Source organism: Ursus americanus, chromosome 15 (assembly GCF_024610735.1).
Source record: "Ursus americanus isolate L20-20 chromosome 15, mUrsAme1.1.p, whole genome shotgun sequence".
Lineage (NCBI taxonomy): Eukaryota > Metazoa > Chordata > Mammalia > Carnivora > Ursidae > Ursus > Ursus americanus.
This window is the reverse complement of record NC_142141.1, coordinates 19,128,688-19,147,695: the sequence shown is the minus strand read 5'-3', so window position 1 is coordinate 19,147,695 and position 19,008 is coordinate 19,128,688. Positions and strand designations below refer to the sequence as shown.

The 19,008-nt window shown below is 44.9% G+C and overlaps 1 protein-coding gene across 4 annotated transcripts in view; it reads left to right on the top strand.

Annotated features, from left to right (window-relative positions):
• SGCD (sarcoglycan delta) overlaps window positions 1-19,008 on the top strand; it is a 904,357-nt gene that overhangs the window by 758,800 nt on the left and 126,549 nt on the right. For all 4 annotated transcript variants that reach the window (XM_045791978.2, XM_045791977.2, XM_045791976.2 and 1 more), the window contains 2 exons: window positions 2,564-2,651; window positions 8,379-8,498. In XM_045791978.2, coding sequence (XP_045647934.1) covers window positions 2,564-2,651; window positions 8,379-8,498 — 208 coding nt within the window. The remainder of the gene's footprint in view (window positions 1-2,563; window positions 2,652-8,378; window positions 8,499-19,008) is intronic.

Below are 19,008 nucleotides of genomic sequence, written 5' to 3'. Positions count from 1 at the left end.
GTGTTGATGGTGGAGAGCGCGCAGAATGACCCACAGAGCAGTTAAGTGATTCGCTCAAGGTCACACACTGGTCAGTGGCAGCAGAATATATTCCATTCTCTCACTCCACGTAGCTCTCCTCTCTGCAGCGCCAGCTTGCTGAATAGAAGAAGAATTAGTACATTAACTTCTAGAAACATATGACCTCCTGTCCGGGTTCCAGGTTCTGAATCCTCACATTACTTGAATCGATTTTAAGTTTTAAGTAGAACTGTTGGGCACTGCCAAAAGCAATGCCAAAGCAGCTATTTTAGGCTAATATTTGTTACGTAACGGACAGAAGATAGAAGCCTATGACAATATGAAATTTCTTCTTCTCTTAGCTAATTAAAAAACAAAGCAGAAAGCTTACCATCAGGCAGAATTGAAACTCTAAGCCATTGTGGGGGAGTCCAGGGAATCAGCAGTTGCCCTGATGAGACAGAAGTCACCGTCTCTGTCCCTGATGCTGGGACAACAGCTCTGGCCCAAGGGGATCTGGTACTACAGGGTCCGGGCGGGTCGTGGGTGTAGGTTATCGGTTTTAGACGTTCGCCTTGGGCCAGAGCTGCTGTCCTAGCGTCAGGGAGAGAGAGGGTGCCTGCTAATTCATCAGGGCAACCCCCGGTGCACCAGAATCCCCCACGGTGGCTTGGGTAAGGGAGACTGTGACTCCAGACCTTCAGTCTACGGAAGGGACGCCGTCGCGGTGGCGGCCTGGCCCCGCTGGCCAGCCACTGCTCCGCCTGCAGCTGCCAGGCTGAGCTCATGAATCCCCTCCCACGCCCTGCCAGCTTTAGAAGGAGAAAGACATGAGACACTCATCCCACAACCTTCCTACCTCCCTGACCTTCTTTTTTCATTTCCTCTTGGTGAAACCTATCTATATTCTTTTTAAGGTTGAGCTTAAGCATTCACGAACATCTCCTTTGCTTCCCACTCCACAGCTTCAAGCTATGAATAATCTTCCCCTTCGGGGAAGTTCCCCACATCCTTTGTTTGCGGCTTCTTAATCACTCGGGATCGTTCTCTGCCTCGTATTACTTGTGTATCCATCTTATTGATCCCATTAGATCCTAAGACTTTAAAAATAAAAAGGAGGGGCGCCCGCGTGGCACAGCGGTTAAGCGTCTGCCTTCGGCTCAGGGCGTGATCCCGGCGTTATGGGATCGAGCCCCACATCAGGCTCATCTGCTCTGGTGGGAGCCTGCTTCTTCCTCTCCCACTCCCCCTGCTTGTGTTCCCTCTCTCGCTGGCTGTCTCTCTCTGTCAAATAAATAGATAAAATCTTTAAAAAAATAATAAAAAATAAAAAAATGAAAATAAAAAGGAGTCTTACTTATCTTTGCTTTCTGTACCGCTCTTAGGACGATGGTTTTTCTGGGTGTGGGACTCAGTGCATAGTGGTATTATAAAATTTTCGGGCAGATAAATGCCGTGTGGTAACAAAGGTTTAGAAAGAAGAGGACTACCCACGTTCCTTTTTCCCGATAACAACTGTCTGGTTACTGACGTGTCCTGGCAGCAATTCATCCTTAATTTATGGCTTTAGTTTGCTCTAGGAAAGGGAGTACATCTAAGCCAGGGGTTGGCAAACTATGGCCTGTGGGCTCTATCCGGCCCCTCTACCTGTTCTCATGTGGCCAGTGAAATAAAGAGAGGTTTTGTTTTTGTTTTGTTTTGTTTTTTTCCATTTTTAAATGATGAGGAGGAAAAAGAAAGAACAACAGTCTAGGATACAGTAAGATTATGTTAAATTTAAAATTATTTGAAATTCAGATGTCATTGTCCATGAATAAAGTTTTACTGGACTAGAGCCATACCCATTTGTCTGTGCGCGGCCTGTGGTTGTTAGGTTTTGAGTAGTTACCACAGAGACTGTACACTCCACAAAACCTAAAATGTTTACTATCAGACCCTTTGCAGAAAAAGTGTGCCAGCCCCTATTCTGAGTCATTCTCAGAAATGTCTGCCGCAGTGTGAAAATGGGCTGGGGTGCTCTTTTTGACAAAGGAAACATTGGCTAAAGGCACAGAGCATATTTCGGGCTGAATTGCACCTGGATTCTCACAGCAGGTGGACAGGCCAGAGGAGCTGACCTTGGGTATTTTCCACATGCTTTCTGCTCTCCAGTAAGGACTCTCCATGGTTCCTTTGGAGATACTACAAACTAGAAAGTGTGAAATTAGATTACCAATCATTCCTGATCATTCTATGTACCAAAGGTAACTAGCATGTGTAGTAAGATCTAAAGGACTCTTCGTCGCTGGGTTATCTATGATTCAACTGTGAGTGTGTGTGTGTGTGTGTGTGTGTATGTGAAATCTATTTTGAGTGCATGTTGGTCCCTGTGGGTCTCCTTGGAGGAAATCCATTTTGGATGAATGCCAGTTATCATGTACGTGGGGATCATGAAGACATTTGGAGTTTTCAAATAAAGACACATCAGTTAGCACTTGGTGAAGACCAGTTCAGCCCCTTGGAGAGTTGTGGTTTGTTTCGAACTTTGCCATTTTCATGTGTTTCTCTTATTTTCTTATTACAGGGGAATGCCCTGTACTTCAAATCAGCCAGAAATGTTACAGTGAACATTCTCAATGACCAGACTAAAGTGCTAACTCAGCTCATCACAGGTAAGAAACTAAAGGACCTGGCGGTGCCTGGTCCACGCTTAGCACTCAGAAAACATAGAGCCAAAGATTGAACGAAATACCACGTGAACTAAAAGAAAGAAATGTGCGCTAACATGTTGTACGGGGTGGAGAAGGAGAAGGCAGCATGTGTTCCATGATTCTACTAAAGGGTAAAGTCTCATCATATACACACATTTAACTTATGCAAATCCAACAATTCTCGTGTGGAGGGACAATAAGCTATTTTTCATGCAGCAGGGCCCCCAAACATAAGCCAGCTGCTAAAAGCTCTCTGCTCCCACGCTGGAGGACAAGCTGGCTGTGTTGGATTAACTGAGAGAGCGAGCACAATATACACAAAACCCTGCACACAGACTTTATGGGGTGGAAAGGGGATTTTTAAAGGTAATTTGAATCCGTGCCGTGTTTGCGCTACGTGCTGACTTTGAACCTGACTCAACGGCAAGGTGCAGATGTACCTCCTTTGATTATGTTTGCGTGGTTCCTTTTCATAGAGCAGATCTGCTCCTAACAGTAGCGGAAAGCACCCACTGGGTTTTAAGCTGCGTATTCCTAACATTTAAACAAGGATTGGTTATTAACGTAATGATTATAATGATAAGCCTGGGCCTTATGGTCATGGTAATGTGTTGAGTGCTATGACCAATGCCCCCAGTGTAGGTTATGAACCACAGTAAACAGGAGCCATTAGGCACCCCCACAGTGGAAGGGAAAAGAGGTATGTGTCTGAATAGCATTGTTATACTTCCAGAGAGAAAATGCCATTTGTTTGGCTTCAGGGCCGAGAGAGAAGCCTACAGATGGACATTTTGAGAAGCCAGTTGTCCAAATACCCTGAAACGTTACTGTGACGAAAACATCTGGCACCCCCACTAATAAACACGCCACGGGGAGACAGGTGCTCTGTGCCCAGAGGCTTGCCGGGGAAAGGGTCTGTGTGCCTGCAGGAGCACCGCATCCCATGGCTGGAGATTCGCAGCCAGTGGGTGACTTGGACCACCTACCAGTGGTGGAAGGAGCCGCCGCGCGGCGCAGCCCGTAATCCATAAACACGGTGCCCCAGTGTGCGGCTGGATTGTCGGCCTTGCTTACAGAACATCTGGCCTGCAGTCACAACGCTAAATAATTAAATAAACAGCTTCAGTAAGCAGTGATTTAAGCAGCATGTGTGAAAATTGCCTCCAGGAGGGAAATAAATCCAACCTCCGTTCCCTGATTCCTCGGTGCGAAAGGAACTTATTTAGCCTGTTGATCATTTGCCATTGATTCGCCATGGGAGGTTTGGTTTACTTGAGAGATTTTGTTTTGATAAAGCTCCAAGTGCCCAAGTAACTATTCTTCAGGCCTTGTCTTACCCCCTCCTCCTGCATTCCAACCTCCTCCTCTCCCTTCTCTCCCCAAATTCCTTACCCACTCCTCCCCTCTCCCACCCACCCTTTCCATCCTTCTTTCCCTTCCCTCCTCACCCCCTCTCTCTTTCTCTCTGCCCCTGTCTTTCCTCCTCCTTCTCTCTTCCCCATCTCTCCTCTCTCTCTCTCTCTCTCTCTCTCTCTCTCTCCTTTTTCTCTTCCATTCTCTCTTCTCTCCCTCCTTCCTTGTCTTCTGTCTTCCTGTCTCCCCTGCCCAAGTTAGGCCCTCCTGGCTGCTGAGACACCTCTCTGGAGCTCTCACAGTGAGGCCCAAGATAGCTCATATTAAAATGAGATGGGCAAAAAGCCACTCTAACAGCAGCTGGCGGGAGACTTTCAAGATGATCACTGGAGAGGATAATAGATGGTTCAAAATATCATTCTAAGTACATAGACGCATGCATGCTCACCCCCTCAAGTTCTCCTGCAGGCTTCTCCTTTTGCACTGATGCACGTGGTGGAAAGCACAGAGGCGTTCTGGGAGACAGGGTCTGCTAAAGCTTGTTCTCCTTGGTGGCGTGCCCACCCCGGAGCAAACGACTGCTCTCGTCCAAGTAGCCAGGTTGACGAAGGCAATCCTGAGGATCCAGACTTCTGCGGACCTCAAGAATGTCTCAGAAGCCCAGTAGAAATTCCAGCATTAGCAATTCAGGTAAATTTTTCCCATGGAAGAGGGCTTTCAGTGATAGTTAAGTTGCCAGGTGAGGCCACGAAAGCATATGTGGCCCACCCTGCAGCTGATTGAGTGCCTTCTCAGTAGTGGCCCACAGACGAAGCCCTCTGGCCTGCACGGAGGGGGGTGGTAAGCAGGCGTTTCCCAGCATCTCACCGGAGTGGGGAAGGGTCTCAGCATCAAGGGAGTTGGGGAGAGGAATTAGGAGGATGGCCCCCTTCCAGCACTCAGAGTCATGGCATTGGCATGACTGGGGGCCTGCTAGCGTGTCCTGCTTGGTTCCACTTCTCCCCGTGTAGGAGACGCATTAAGGAAGTACTCCACACATAGCACCACGCACTGAGGGAACTTAACTGGAGAGTAGTTGCAGGTGACAAATAATGATTTTTTCCATCCCAGAGAAGAACAGGAGGGACCTCCTGAGCAGTCTCCAGCCCCATTTGCATTTCCCTCCAGAATCTTTCTTTTTTCTTTTCTTTTCTTTTCTTTCTTTTTTTTTTTTTTTTTTTTTTTTTTTGTGTGTGTGTGTGTGTGTGTGTGTGTGTGTGTGAGATTTCAGCCGCGTCTAGGGGATTTGGCAGCCCCAGGTAAAATCAACAAAAGGACAAGCCATCTGCACCATTGAGCCAGCAGTTGCTCTGTGGGGTTTTGGCTGAAACTTCCAACTACAGAGCTTTATATGTGCGAATGGCTCTGGCCCTTGGTAGATTCCTTTCTGTGTTCCGAGAAGCCCTGGAAAGCAAGATAACTTAATTATGTTTTGAGTTCTCGAATTGCTTCAGTGTCTTTAGGACATTCTCTTGCATGTCTCACAAACCAGTCATCAGTTCAGAGCAGACTGGCTTTACACAGGCAGGTGTTCTCGACTCCTCAAGGGCCTTGTCTAATGATACTGTCCAGGTCCACAGAGGCAGAGGCCAAGCATTTTTTGTTTCCCGGTCATACCCCCATTATGCCATAGACTAGATCCAGAGTGGCAAAATGGACTCACCCCACGCCTGTCCCAAGGTCATTCATTCATTTAGTAACCCTCCTTCACCTCCTGATCCCCAAGCTCCCCCCTAAAAAAGGGGGGGGTTTAACAATCCCAATGTAGTAACAAGTAGTATAGATTTCACTTATACAATTTTGTTGTGATCAAGAAGACAGCCACATCTGAGCCCTCCCGGAACCATCTAGTCCAAAGCCCTCACTGTCCATCTCTGTTCTTTCAGGATTGCACTCTGGTCCTTGTCTCCAGCTTTCTACTCCCCCCCCCCCCGCCGCCCCATCCTCCAAAAGCTCCCCTCCTAGCTGGTCCCCACGTGTTGACTCCAACTCTCTTCTCTCTCTAGACAAGTACACATTCCTGTTCTTCTGTGCAACAATTCTGAGACCAGTTCAAAGACCCAGATCTTCCAGTAGCTGACCTGGTGCCCTTAGCTCTGCTCGCACTTGTTCTTCTCACCTACAGCATGAAGGCAGCCAGGGCTAGGTGCCGTGCCATTTGGAAAATCTCTGCTATGTCTATTTCAATTTCCCACTCACTCAGGAGCCTTTCCAATGTCCTTCCTTTTGTCAGAGGGCTATTGGGGATGTATTAGCAGGAGATGAGGGCTGACAAATTGGCATGATTATGTGAATAAGGCAAGTGCACTGAGAGGTGATAGTCATTAATTATTTTCAGTGTTTTGGGACCATTGCATCAGAAAAACAGTGATGCGTTACGATCACAATGATGATAATCACGAGAGCAGTCCCCTACATTTCACACCACTTTTCCACCTACAAAGCTCTTTTTATAAACATAGAATAATTTGATCCTCTTAACCTTTCTATAAGGTAATAGAATGGAGAGGTTGTGATAGTATACTTTTACAGATGCAGAAAATGAGGTTCAGAAAGATCAAAGGATGTTCCCAAAGTTACATACTAGAAAATGAGAAAGTTGGGACACAGTTCTTCTGATTCTTAGTCTGGTGGCCTTGCCAGTGAGGACAGCAGCCCTAGATGTCCAGGAGTCAGCCTGGCACCATAAGCCAAGCCTCTGTGTTCTCCTGTTTGGACATAAATAATTCTGCCGAACATCAGCACCAGACAGGGCCACTTGGTTGGTCATGAAGGATCAGTACAAACAAAACAAAACAACAACAAAGACAACTCTAATCATGTCTGACTACAGACAAAAATGGAAACATTTATTGAGACCACCAAAATGACCAAGCATCCCTCAGTCCTGGTTAATATCAGTGACTGCTGTTTCTGTATCCATTACAGTCTTAGCATTGCTCTGGTCTTCCCTACCTCTAGATAAGATATATTAACGTGCCAGTTGTAAAATTACTCCCACTTTCCAATAGCACCTAATCCAGAGCAAAGCCTTGCTTCCTTAAACCGAGTCCCAAAATAACCTAACATGAAACCAAATACTATAATAAGTTCTTTCTTGCCGAGATGCCCTGTGTGGTTGCCCATGGTGTGTGTTCTCCATCAGCAATGAATAAGAAGCCCAGCTTGTTCACCTACCTGTGTGTTCCCATTGATCTTTGCCTGGGAGGCATTGAGGGGCCTTTCATTACTACTCTTTTATAATTAAGTGACACTGTCTTGAAAAATAACTAGAAACAAAAATGCTCCATCAGAATCCCCTGAGCAGTTTTGGGAAAGTATAAGATTTCTAGACTCTAACCTCAAAAATGTTTTTCTTTATATGAATTTCCAGACCAAAAGATAAATTCCTTTTGGTCTGAGTGAGGTTCAGGGAGGATGATTACACCCCCAGGTTATTCTGCTGCATTTCTGCAGAGTAGCTTTTGAGAGCCACCTGAACTTGACGCATTCAGGTAGCTCCAGCTCAGAAAAACTGAAATGTCTCCTATTGTTGTTGTTGTTGTTGTTGTTGTTGTTTTAAGGAATTCTAACATATTAACTTGTTTTATTTTTTTCCATGGTACCCAAAACTCTGCCGTTTTCTGATTCATTAGTGCTTAAACTTTATCTGTCTCCATCAGAAGATGCCACCATGATAGCCCCCCTTTTAGCATAGCAATTGTTGTCAAATGATAAACGCTCTACAATTTATTGAATGAAATTCTAGCATAAAAGATTCAACAACATTCTAGCAATTAATTGCAATATAGTATAGCCTTTTCTGCCAGGAAATGATCTATATACTGAGGAAATGGACTTGTCTGGTGTCACATGCAGCCACTGGGTTATGGGTACAGAATGAGACAGACATCAGCTGAATTTAAAGGCACCCTTTCCAACAGTTAGAGCCAGCCAAAGATACACTGATTACTTCAAGAGGTGGTGAGCTTTCTGTGCCTTGATACATTCAAGCCAAAATCTACAAGTATTTGACAGTAATTTGGTGGTTAGCTAAGGGAAATCTCATTCAAACCAGTCGTCTGAAGAAGGGACGTGATGGTCTTTAAAATCATACCCCGAGAGCATATGATTAAAAGTAATTGACAAGACGTGGCCAGAGTCACAAGACTGATTTTCACGGTTGGCTTCTGAAAACCAATCCACTTACATTAAAGTCCAATACAATCTTGTCAGATGTATGTGTTCTATGAAAAGCTCTTTGTAAATGAATGCAATGAGACTAATCTCTCTCTCTCTCTCCCCCACCTCTTCTAGGTCCAAAAGCTGTAGAAGCTTATGGCAAAAAGTTTGAAGTAAAGACAGTTTCTGGAAAATTGCTCTTCTCTGCAGATAACAATGAAGTGGTGGTAGGAGCTGAGAGATTAAGAGTTTTAGGTAAGGAAACCTTTATCATTTAATTGGTTTGATGCCAATGTATACATTTTAGAGGAAAAGTGAAATGGTGCCTAGAAGAGAGATTTAGGTCTATTACCTGGCTTCTGTTAAAGCAAGGTAGATGAACTCCCCCACCCCCTACCTCAGAGCCTGGTCCCCCCATGAAAATGTCTCAAGTCATGAGTTTTTGTGGCATGACTGTCAACACTGAGCTTACCTCATGGGGATGCCTTTACATGCCAACAAGTATAACGGAGCACATCCTATCCTCACAGACTGGCAGTCTTGGGAGAAGCAGTCAAGACCTATATATGTGATTCAGAGATTCCTAAACCTGGTTGTAAATGAAGAATCACTTAGGGAACTTCTGAAAAGTCTGGGTTCACAGATCCAATCATGACTCACTGAATTAGAAGCTCTGGTGGAAGGGCCCAAGAATTTATTTGTGAAAACATATGCAGGAATATCTGTGGTGCCGCCGATGGATTCCTTGGGTTTGAGCAAAGTAGTCTTCCGTGACTGTATGCTGGAATGCTCTAGTATGGTCGTTTAGGGGTCCTGGAGCTGGAGCTAATCTGTCACTTATCCCTGCTCTGTCATCACGTAGTTGTGTGACTTCGGGCAAGGTACTGACCTCACTGAGCTAGTTCTTTCCTGCTCAGTTGAGCTAAGAACATCTACCATCTCAAGTGGTCCCTAGGGTTTCATGAGTTCATGTTCTATCAGCCAGGTATTTTGAATTCGGCATGTTTCACTTTAGAGCACTATATTTGCTACGTCCTCAGATGTGTCCCATTTTCAGATGAGTAAACAAAGGCTAGAAGTAAAGTAACTTGTCCAATATCAAGCGCCAGTGGTAGGACTGTTCAAATTCTTCCCAGTGGACTCCAGCCTCAGTGCACCTAAATCTGCATAAATATGTTCTCAGACCTTGGCCAACCCTTAACAATTAATGTCTTTCTCTATTATTTGTAGAAATGGCATTCTCCATATTAGTTCTAGGTTTTGGGGGGCAGTGGGGGAAACAAACACAAAAACTTCAGGCTGTCCTTTTGTTCCAGAATACTTTGCTGTACCAGCTGTAGAATAATTGTCCAGGGGAAAAAGTGATGGTATCATGCTCAGATCATTTTGTACAAATGTGGTTTGACACTTCCCGTTAGTTCGTTGGCACTTCGTGAGTCACCTTGCTTCTTTAAAATCTGAATCTTTGCAAAGATTCAAGATCATTTTAGATGTCCAGTTGCTTCAGCTTAATCTTTGTGTACAAAACTCTAGGATGATATCATTTAAGAACTCTCCCCCTTCCCCCCTTCGTAGACTAAGGACTGGCATGTTATTGTAATTTTGGTCACTTGAAGGCAGGTGGGTATTTTTGTTGTTGTTGTCATTGCATATGCTTGTGATATTTTACTTAGAGAACAATTCAGGACAAAATCTGTCTCTCTCCATCTTAGGAACATTTGTTTTTTTATGTTAAAATGTAGAAAGGAAGCATCATAATAAATACCACTGCTGCTATCAATGCTAGGAAGATTAGGAAATGACCACCCCACAAATCTCGCATCAACCTAGTCAGTGAAATGAGCCTGGTGTGTTGCAAAAATGAGCTTCCTGTCAGCTGGGACTCAGCCATATGGTGTGGAACGAGAAGTTTAGGCAATTTCGTTTTCAGCTTAATGAGAAGTTTGTCTTTTTGAGTCATCAGCCTGAACAAGTCTTGGGAGGTTTGAAACCGGATGCATATTTCATGGTGGAGTCTATCGTAGCTAGGTTTGAATCCTTGCTCACACAGTTAGGATCTGAGTGACCCTACCCAAGTCTGTTTTTCTCCCTAAGCCTTAGTTTCCACACATATAAAACAAAGAGAGTGGAACAAAATGGAGAGTGGAAGAAGGAATGAGTATAATAAGAAACGTATGTAAATAAATCAGTTATTTCTATTGATAGTTGAGCAGGAACAGCAGTAGAAAATAATAAGGAATCAGCCCAAGAAGATAATGCCTCCAGAATATGGTTGCTTAACTCAATTGTTTACATTCTTCTCTGGATAACCACACCCACCTACTCAGTTTTCGGGACAATGACTTCCTTGTGCACACTCAAAGGACCCTGAAGAGTATGACAAAGGGACTAGAAGCCATGCTTCATAAAGAAGGTTCAAGTATCTGGAAATGTTTATCCGGGAAGAGATATGGGGAGATCAATACAGGCTGGCCATAACTGCTGATCTATCATATATGTACATCTCTCCTGAGGAAAAGAGAGCAGGCAAGAGCCACGGAGCTGAGTGGCTGAGAGCACAGGTTGTAGAGTTGATGCTGGCCGATAATCTTGGTTTCTGTCATTCATCAGCCAGGGCCTTAGGATGTCACTTCACCTTTTTAGGCATCCTTCTACTCTATGACCTAGTATAAGAATGCTTGGCTGTTGGGGTGCCTGGGTGGCTCAGTGGGTTAAGCATCTGCCTTCAGCTCAGGTCATGATCCCAGGGTCCTGGGATGGAGCCCCATATCAGGCTCCCTGCTCAGCGGGGAGTCTTCTTCTCCCTCTGCCTCTGTCTGTCTCCCCTGCTTGTGTGTGCTCTCTCTGTCTCTCTCTCTGAAATAAATAAACAAAATGTTAAAAAAAAAAAAAAAGCGCTTTGCTGTCACAGTAGCTGAGAGAACTGGCTGGCACAGTGTCCGGAGAGCATATAGCGCACGGGTGGTGTGCAGTAAGCACTCGGGGGATGCTAAGCATCGCATTGGTGATGCTTTCTGTTGGTGCAGTTGGACTTCAGGGGACCCATCACATTCTAAGATTTTACGCAACCCCATATGTTCACGTAAGAAGGTTCGCAGAGAGAAATTGACAGAGAACTTGTGCAAGTATTCCTGTATCAGTTAAGTTTGGACTAGTGGATTTCCTGGACACAGGAGGGGCCCGAAGAGAAAGAGCCTTTAATTGCCCAGAAGCACTACACGGCCCACTTTACCCGGGTGCACACGAGGCTGGACTTGCTAGCATGTGTGTTCTTAAGTCAGACTTACATGGTGGAGAGGTTGAAGGCCTGGGTTGAATTCTCCAAATTATAGGGTCTCTTCTTCAACTCACTAAGACACTCCTTCTGAAAGTGTGGGTCCCTGAATGGGGAGCATCTGCTCTAGTCTACTCGTTAGTCTTGCAAACTCTCAAGCTCCATCCAGACCTACTGAAGCAGAAACTCAGGAGTGGGGCCCAGCAAGCTGTCCTTGAACGAGTGTTCCAGGTGACTCTGATGCATGCACAAATGTGACCTGAGACCCTCCCAGCTTTGTCCCAGCTTTGCCAGTAGCTTTCAGTTGAGTTCAGGCTCAGCTTTTATCACTTTGCTCCAGAAAAGCCACAGTATGAATATGGCTAATATATGTTAAGGGTTTACTCTATGCAAAATGCTAAACTAATTGCCATAAATCAAGACGTTGGGTAAGAGGGCCCTGGCGTAACACCTTGATGTACAGAGGAACAGAGGCACAGAGTGATGTGGAACTTGCCCAAAGTTCCACAGAGAGAACCTGGTGGAGTCACGATCTTCCCACTACACGTGTGACCTCTATCCCAGTCATCTTCCCCGAGCTCCATAGCCCACTGGCACCACAAAGAGAGGGAAGGAGAACCCGGCAACTGTTTTTCCAGCTGTTCCTCCCCTCCTGGCTTCTAGATACTCTGCTGTTCCCACAGTCCTCCCAGGTCTCTGACTTTTCCTCTGCTTCCCTCACTAACCCTTCTTTCATCTCCTAAGTTACCTGGACTCACCCTTGGCATCGGGTGTAGACTCCCTCCCGGCTCAGTGCTGGTTTGCCTCTGTTCACATTTCCGTGGGAAATCCCACACTTATATAAGGCATCAGCATTTGCTTCCTTTCAGATGACCCCAAATCAGTATTTGCTCTGAGCTGCCTTCTCACTTCAAATTCCAAATTCCCAGCAAGTAGCCTGCACTTTTCTGCATAGAGTCATTCCAGCTGCACTTAGGTGTCCTCCAACAAACGCCCTGCCTCTCCAGAGCCCACTTCCTAACTCTGCTGATAGGGGCTGTCGTTCTCCTAGTCTCCTGGTGCCCAGGTCCTCTGGTCTCTTTGCTTTCGTGCACGTACCAGGCCCTGTCTGTCTTTATATGGTCCTGCTGTCTTTGCCACCCTTGGGTTTCCCATACTGCAAAGTTAACCTTTCTGGTCAGACATAAGAGAATTCAAGTTTGTAGGCAGGCCCATCTGTTTAATTACCAAAAAGCTATAAGTCAGTGTGCAAGATAAGTCATGATGTTGTTCAGCTTTAACTGCAGAAAAAGTTATTAAATATGGGGCAGGAATGGTCTTTAAAAGATCACCAAGAAAATAGGCAACATAAAAGCCAGTGCATCCAAGAGGCATCTTCATAGAGACATCAGGGAAAAATAACTTTGATTTTCATTAATGACCAATTTCATTGAACAATGAATCGGACACTCTAGCATTTATAAACAAAGCATAATTATAAAGTGTTATTCTAATTGTTAATTAGGTCTATTTATACTCTAGATTAGTTTTTTAAATATGTCCTCTAGATGCTACTTGATGCTAATTATCTGAGTTACATTATTATCGATTGAAAAACATTTTTAATTAATTCTAAAGCCATTTAAATTAGCAGAAGATTTATAGAAATTTAAATGTGGTCTGATGCTAATTTTTTTAGGAAGACATCAGATGATACATTTAGCCTTTTGAATTAGTTTTTGATGAAACTTTCAATTACAACCTGGCAATTGATATTTATGATGAAAGGAGTGGGGTGTTCTTAGTGGTGGCCATTCATTAAATGGATGTGTGCGTGTGAGTGATTGAGATACACACACACACACACACACACACACACACACATACATACATACACACTTAGAAACCTGAATCTCTAAATCACCACAGCTGGCATCTTGGAGATACACAGATGTGTGTCTCTGTTCCTACTCTCTCAGGAAGCTCTCTGTCCCTTCAGGGAGACAAGACACTTGCAGAAAACAAACTGCTTAGAAGGATAGAAACAAAGTGATTAGAATTACAGAATCCAGCTGCAATAGGGTGGTATGCTAGAGAGCGTTTAGACAGCTTAATTGGGAAGCTTTGAACTAGACCTTGAGTACACATTGACGCATCAGAACTTATAGGGGGAGTGTTTGCTTGGTGAATGGAACAACACATGTTTAGCAGTCAGGACTCGCTTGGTTGGGAGGTGGAGACCAGTTGCCTTCTGTGATAGAAAAGTCCATCAGTAGTTGGCTTCAGGCTAGATTCAGTGGCTCAAATAATGTAACCTCAATTCAGTCTCTCCCTTTCTCTGAACTCCTGTGAGCTCTGTTATACAGTCATGAGTTTTGTCTTCAAAAGTGGAAAGCGTCCTTACCTTCTGAATATAAATCCAACAAAGGCCTGAGTGTTTCCTCTTACAAGACTGGCGTGGGCCATATGCCCATCCCTGAACTGGTCATTGTGACCACAATGACAGAGTTTGTTGGTGAGCAAGGCCTAGCAGTGCTAGAGCTAAGGTTGGAAATGACCAAAAACGAGCTAGAGGGGACCGTTGTCCAAAGGGAAATTGCGGTATTGTCTCCAGGAGAGGGAATGGGCGCTGGGCAAAAAATAGCAAATATTCATTAAATCAAAGGTATGACCATGGAAAATCCTGACAGCCGTGCCTGACCATGGTACCGAGGAATTGTGAAGATAGCAGAAGATGCTTTACACACTCTCATCCCCTTGCTCACTTAGCTCCACAGACGCAGGCCTCCTCGCTTCATCATCAAGCATGCTCTCACTTCCCAGTATTTATGCCTCCTCTTCCCTCCACATAGAATGCTCTTTTCCAGTCTACGCATGAAGGACCTCTCCCTTTATGGTTTAATGTCACTTCACCACACATCCTTGGCTGCCTTATAAAAATAGCACATTCCTGATCTCACTGTCTGTACCAAGAGCTGGCAAAGTAGGCCTGTGGGCCAGTGACGCTGAACGCACCACCTAGTTTTGTAATGTTTATTGGAACACAGCAGTGCTCGTTTAAGTATTATCTATGGTTGCTTTCACACTATGACAGCAGGGTAGAGTAGTTGAGACAGATCATATGGCCCACAAAGCCTAAAATATTGATTATTTGGCAGTATACAGAAAAAGTTTGTGTATTTCTGGTCTGTGTCTTTACTCTGCCTTATTCCTCTTCAAGACAGATACCACAACATGCGTGGTGGTGATAGAATGTTTATTTCATGTAAAAATATGTTTATGTTCATCCTCTCCTCCTCGTCAGAATCTAAGCTCTATGACAGCAGGAACTTCTGTTTTTCAGAATCTAGAATAGTGCCTGGTGCGTAGTAACTGTTCAGTAATATTTGTGGCAAGAATAGATGGAAAGATTTTGAACATCGGGATGTCTGACAACAATCCGATTGCATAGAGAACAGGAGGGAGGGAGAATGTGCACCCAGGGTCAGAGAATATTATATGCTTTCGGTGAGGACTCATAACAGCCTGAACCAGGATAGAAACACAAGAGAGGACAAATGAAAAGCGCATCTTGAAGTGGCACTAATGAACCTTGGCCACTAAGTGCATGTGGAGGGTCCAGAGGGGACGTCGGGGATGGCTCTGGTGTTGCGTGCCTCGTAACATCGCTAGCACAACTGTATTGGAGCAACGAAGCAAGTTTGGGATTGGAGAGAAATGGTTCAGCTTTGCATGCCCTGGGTCTTGTTGCTTGAGCACCTGAGGGAGAGGCTAGGTGTCCAGTGGGAAATGCCAGCGGAAAAGCCCAAAAGACATGGTCCATTAGCAGGGGGATCAAAGAGTCGTCCATCCATCCGTCCATACATTCTTGAACACAAGGACTCCAAAGAGGAATGGCCTAGGAGGGCGTCCCAGAGCAAGAACTCGGAGATGCTTCTCAAACAGAGCGTCTCCAAACAACCCCTCTCCCATTTCTTCCTCTGAACGAACCTCGAGGGCCGCTTTATCAAGGCCGTGACTGCCCTCCCGGAAGCATCCTCAGATGTTGAGGTCCCCATCCCATGTTCCGATGTTTGTGTGCTTTTTCTTATCTACTCTGCCTTTCTCCATGAGAAGGAATTCAGCGCTTTACAATGTGACCAACTGGTTCCACCATACCTACCAGCCTTGTTGGCCTTTTGACTCTAACCACGTAGGCCGTGTGTGTGGTCCTAAATAAGCAACCTCTCTCCCTTTTTCTTTGTCCTCCCTCTTTTTCTGTTTCTCTTCCTTTCTGAAGTATCTCATCAGTGAGTGGAAGGAAGCATGAAAGAGGCAGAAGGGTTATAGTAAAAATGGAACACAGTGCCTCTTACATGGTGGTGAGAACTGAGTAATTCAGACATTGATCCTTGAGAGATGAAGAGCCTACTAGTCTACTATGAATATTTGCGTAACAGGTCAGAGGAGCCTGGAACCTGCCAGGGCCTTCTTTCTGCTCTTTGTTATCATTATCAGAGACAATCTGCAGGAGATTCAACTATTTAAAAAGAATTGCCTCTTGTAGAGTTCTCCTCTGGCATCTCATTCCAAACTTGGCTTATTATTTACAGGAATTCAGGAATAATGTACTCGATCATAAAGATACATTTCCCATAAATAATGTAGCGAGAAAGCCAAGTATAAAAGAGTCTCAGATGAACAACCCCAACCTTAATAAACCAGAGCTACTTAATGAGAAAAAGCACAATTCTACGACAGAGAAATAATAATGGGGTTTCATCTGCAATGCTACTGGTGTACAACTGTCATAATTCTCCAAAAAGTAAAAAAGAGCCCGTCCAAAAGCCCAGGTGATTCCAGCACCTCATTTCATGCACCCATCCACCCATGTGCACAGGCATCATAAGCGGCCCCGATTCAGGGTGTACCTTCATGCCCCAAGCTGGCGGGGTTGATTCCTGATGCAAAAGCATTTGCTGGGCCCCACACACTTTTCCCTTTGGCAAGAGGGAGATGTGATTTAATATCAGCGTGATGGATTCATCGTACTGTGTAAACGTTGCCAGCTGTCCCAGCAGCATTGCCTTAGCAGACCTCCCCAGTCACTGAGGCATTGTCTCCCTCGCTTGCACATGGGGAGGGGGGCTGGGAGGAGGAGAAAAGGCAGTTGGGGACATTTGTGAGCTTTCTAGTTTGATTAAAGAGTTGATGAGGTTCACTACTTGGCTGCTTTCAAGAGAACCAATCCCAGCACTTACTGAGGGAGGGGTATGTTGCAGCTTTTTTGTCTTTGGAACCAACACGACTTGAAATTCTCCATCAAGCTACAGCTAATGTGCTTTTGGGCATCTCTTGGTTTAGTTTTTATCATCAGAGTTTTCTTCTTGGCAGTGAATACCAAGAACAGAGTATTTTCAAATGAACGGGTAAAGTTCTGCCAGGACATCTTCAATGTCAAGAGGCTGTCCATATAGTCTAGGTGTATTGTCACCTTTCTCATTAATTATATTCACTCTTACAGAATATTCGTATTCAACCAAAAGTCACCTGAGTTGATTTTTTTTCTCTCTTCTCAGCAGAGACCAAGTGGAATGTTGGTGTTTCACAGTGACACCAGGAATTTAATGAGATGACAGTGCGAATAAGAAACTCTCAGTGTGCAGACTGGGGAAGGAAATTAACTTCATTCTCCTTTATTGGAGGGACTTGAATTTAATTCTGCTTATTTGAGTGGGAGAAAAGAGTGCTAAAAATACTTCCCTCAGCAACTTATGCTTCCCCTCCCACCTTGCTCTATGCTTTTGCAATGTACTACTCTTCCAATCTTAACCCCTTTTGTACCCTGCCTTCCCTAGGAACGATGGGTAAGGTGGCAAGGGCGAATCTAAACAAAAGAAATCGGGAGAGTGAGAGAGGAGAAATTATTCAGAACCCTTCAGGGCACAGGATAGAAGCAAATGCCCGTGTTCCCTTTGTGATGATAGGACAGCAGACTGGTTAGGTGGGTATGGGGTTTGGAGACAGACTGCCTGGACACCTGTCCTGGCTCTAGTGGCACAACCTTGGGCAAGTTCCTAAATTCTGAAAGCCTCAGGTTGCCCATATGTAAAATGAGGGTAGTACAAATACCTGCATATAATATATGGAAAAGTTCCTGGCACAGTGCAAGGCACGTGATAAGTGCCCACTATTATCAATGCCTATGACTGTTGTTCCTTCTACTGATTCCTGTCGAGCACGATTTGTGCAACAACCACCAAGCAGAGCTCAATGCAGGGATGTAAGGACACAGCATAAAATTCCCTTGATCTCAAATCGGTTATAGTCTAGTGGGGGTGTCGAAGTACATATGCAGTGAAATATTAAATACCACCGGAAATATTTCCTAGGAATTTGGATAGAATCTAGAAGCTAGCACTTGGCTGTAGTTAGGTGCTAAGAGGACTTCCGCATGGGGGCGCCTGGGTGGCACAGCGGTTAAGCGTCTGCCTTCGGCTCAGGGCGTGATCCCGGCGTTATGGGATCGAGCCCCACATCAGGCTCCTCCGCTAGGAGTCTGCTTCTTCCTCTCCCACTGCCCCTGCTTGTGTTCCCTCTCTCGCTGGCTGTCTCTATCTCTGTCAAATAAATAAATAAAATCTTAAAAAAAAAAAAAAAAAAAAGGACTTCCGCATGATGCTGGAGACGGACAGGGCACCAAGCCAACAGAGGTGGCCCAGGGAACTTCCCAGAGGAGAAACTGAGGGAAGGTGTAAGAGGGGAGGTTGACTTAGCAGATTCAGGGGAATGACTGACAGCCTTCCGAAGTGCAGAATCAGCAGAGCCAGAGAGGAAGTAGGGTGAGCTGCCCTTGTTTTTTTAAGCAAATAAGCACATTGGGATTTATTTTGGAGGAAGAGAGTGTTATTATCAGCATAGAATAAACAAGAATGGCTCACTTTCCCCCAAAGCCTGAGTTAAGTAGACATCTCAGGGTTCTGCTAGACCCTCGCCAGGGTGTTCCTCTCTTGGCCATGTACTGTGCGGGATGTGGCTGAATGGCTAATGGAAGTATGTGATATGACTTTGATTCTGTAAGCCAAAGAGAAAAGTGTACTTAGACAATTGGGAGTTATTTGTGATGCAAGAACGTTCACCGGTCTAAAAAAAGAAAGGGAGTAACATCAGCAGGAAGGTTCTTGGCATTATTTAAGCCCTGGTGTAGGCAGTTCTCACTTAAAAAGAAGTCAGTTGCATTCAACAAATTGAGTGCTTACTGTGGCCAGCTGCTTTGCTGACCAAAGGGCCATGGGGACCCCGCCTTTCTGGATTCCACAGCCAAGCAAGAAAGACAGTTGTTAACATTTACATGAGAAGAATGTGACTTATCATGGGGGGGGGTACAAGATGTCATGGAAACAAAATATTAGGAGTTATTAATTTTGCCAGTGAGGGAAGTCTGCCCAAAGGAATTAATGTTTCGGTTGAGACTGGAAGGATAAACGGAAGTTAGTCCAGGAAATGGGGTCAGAAGGCTGAGTGTGGAGGAAC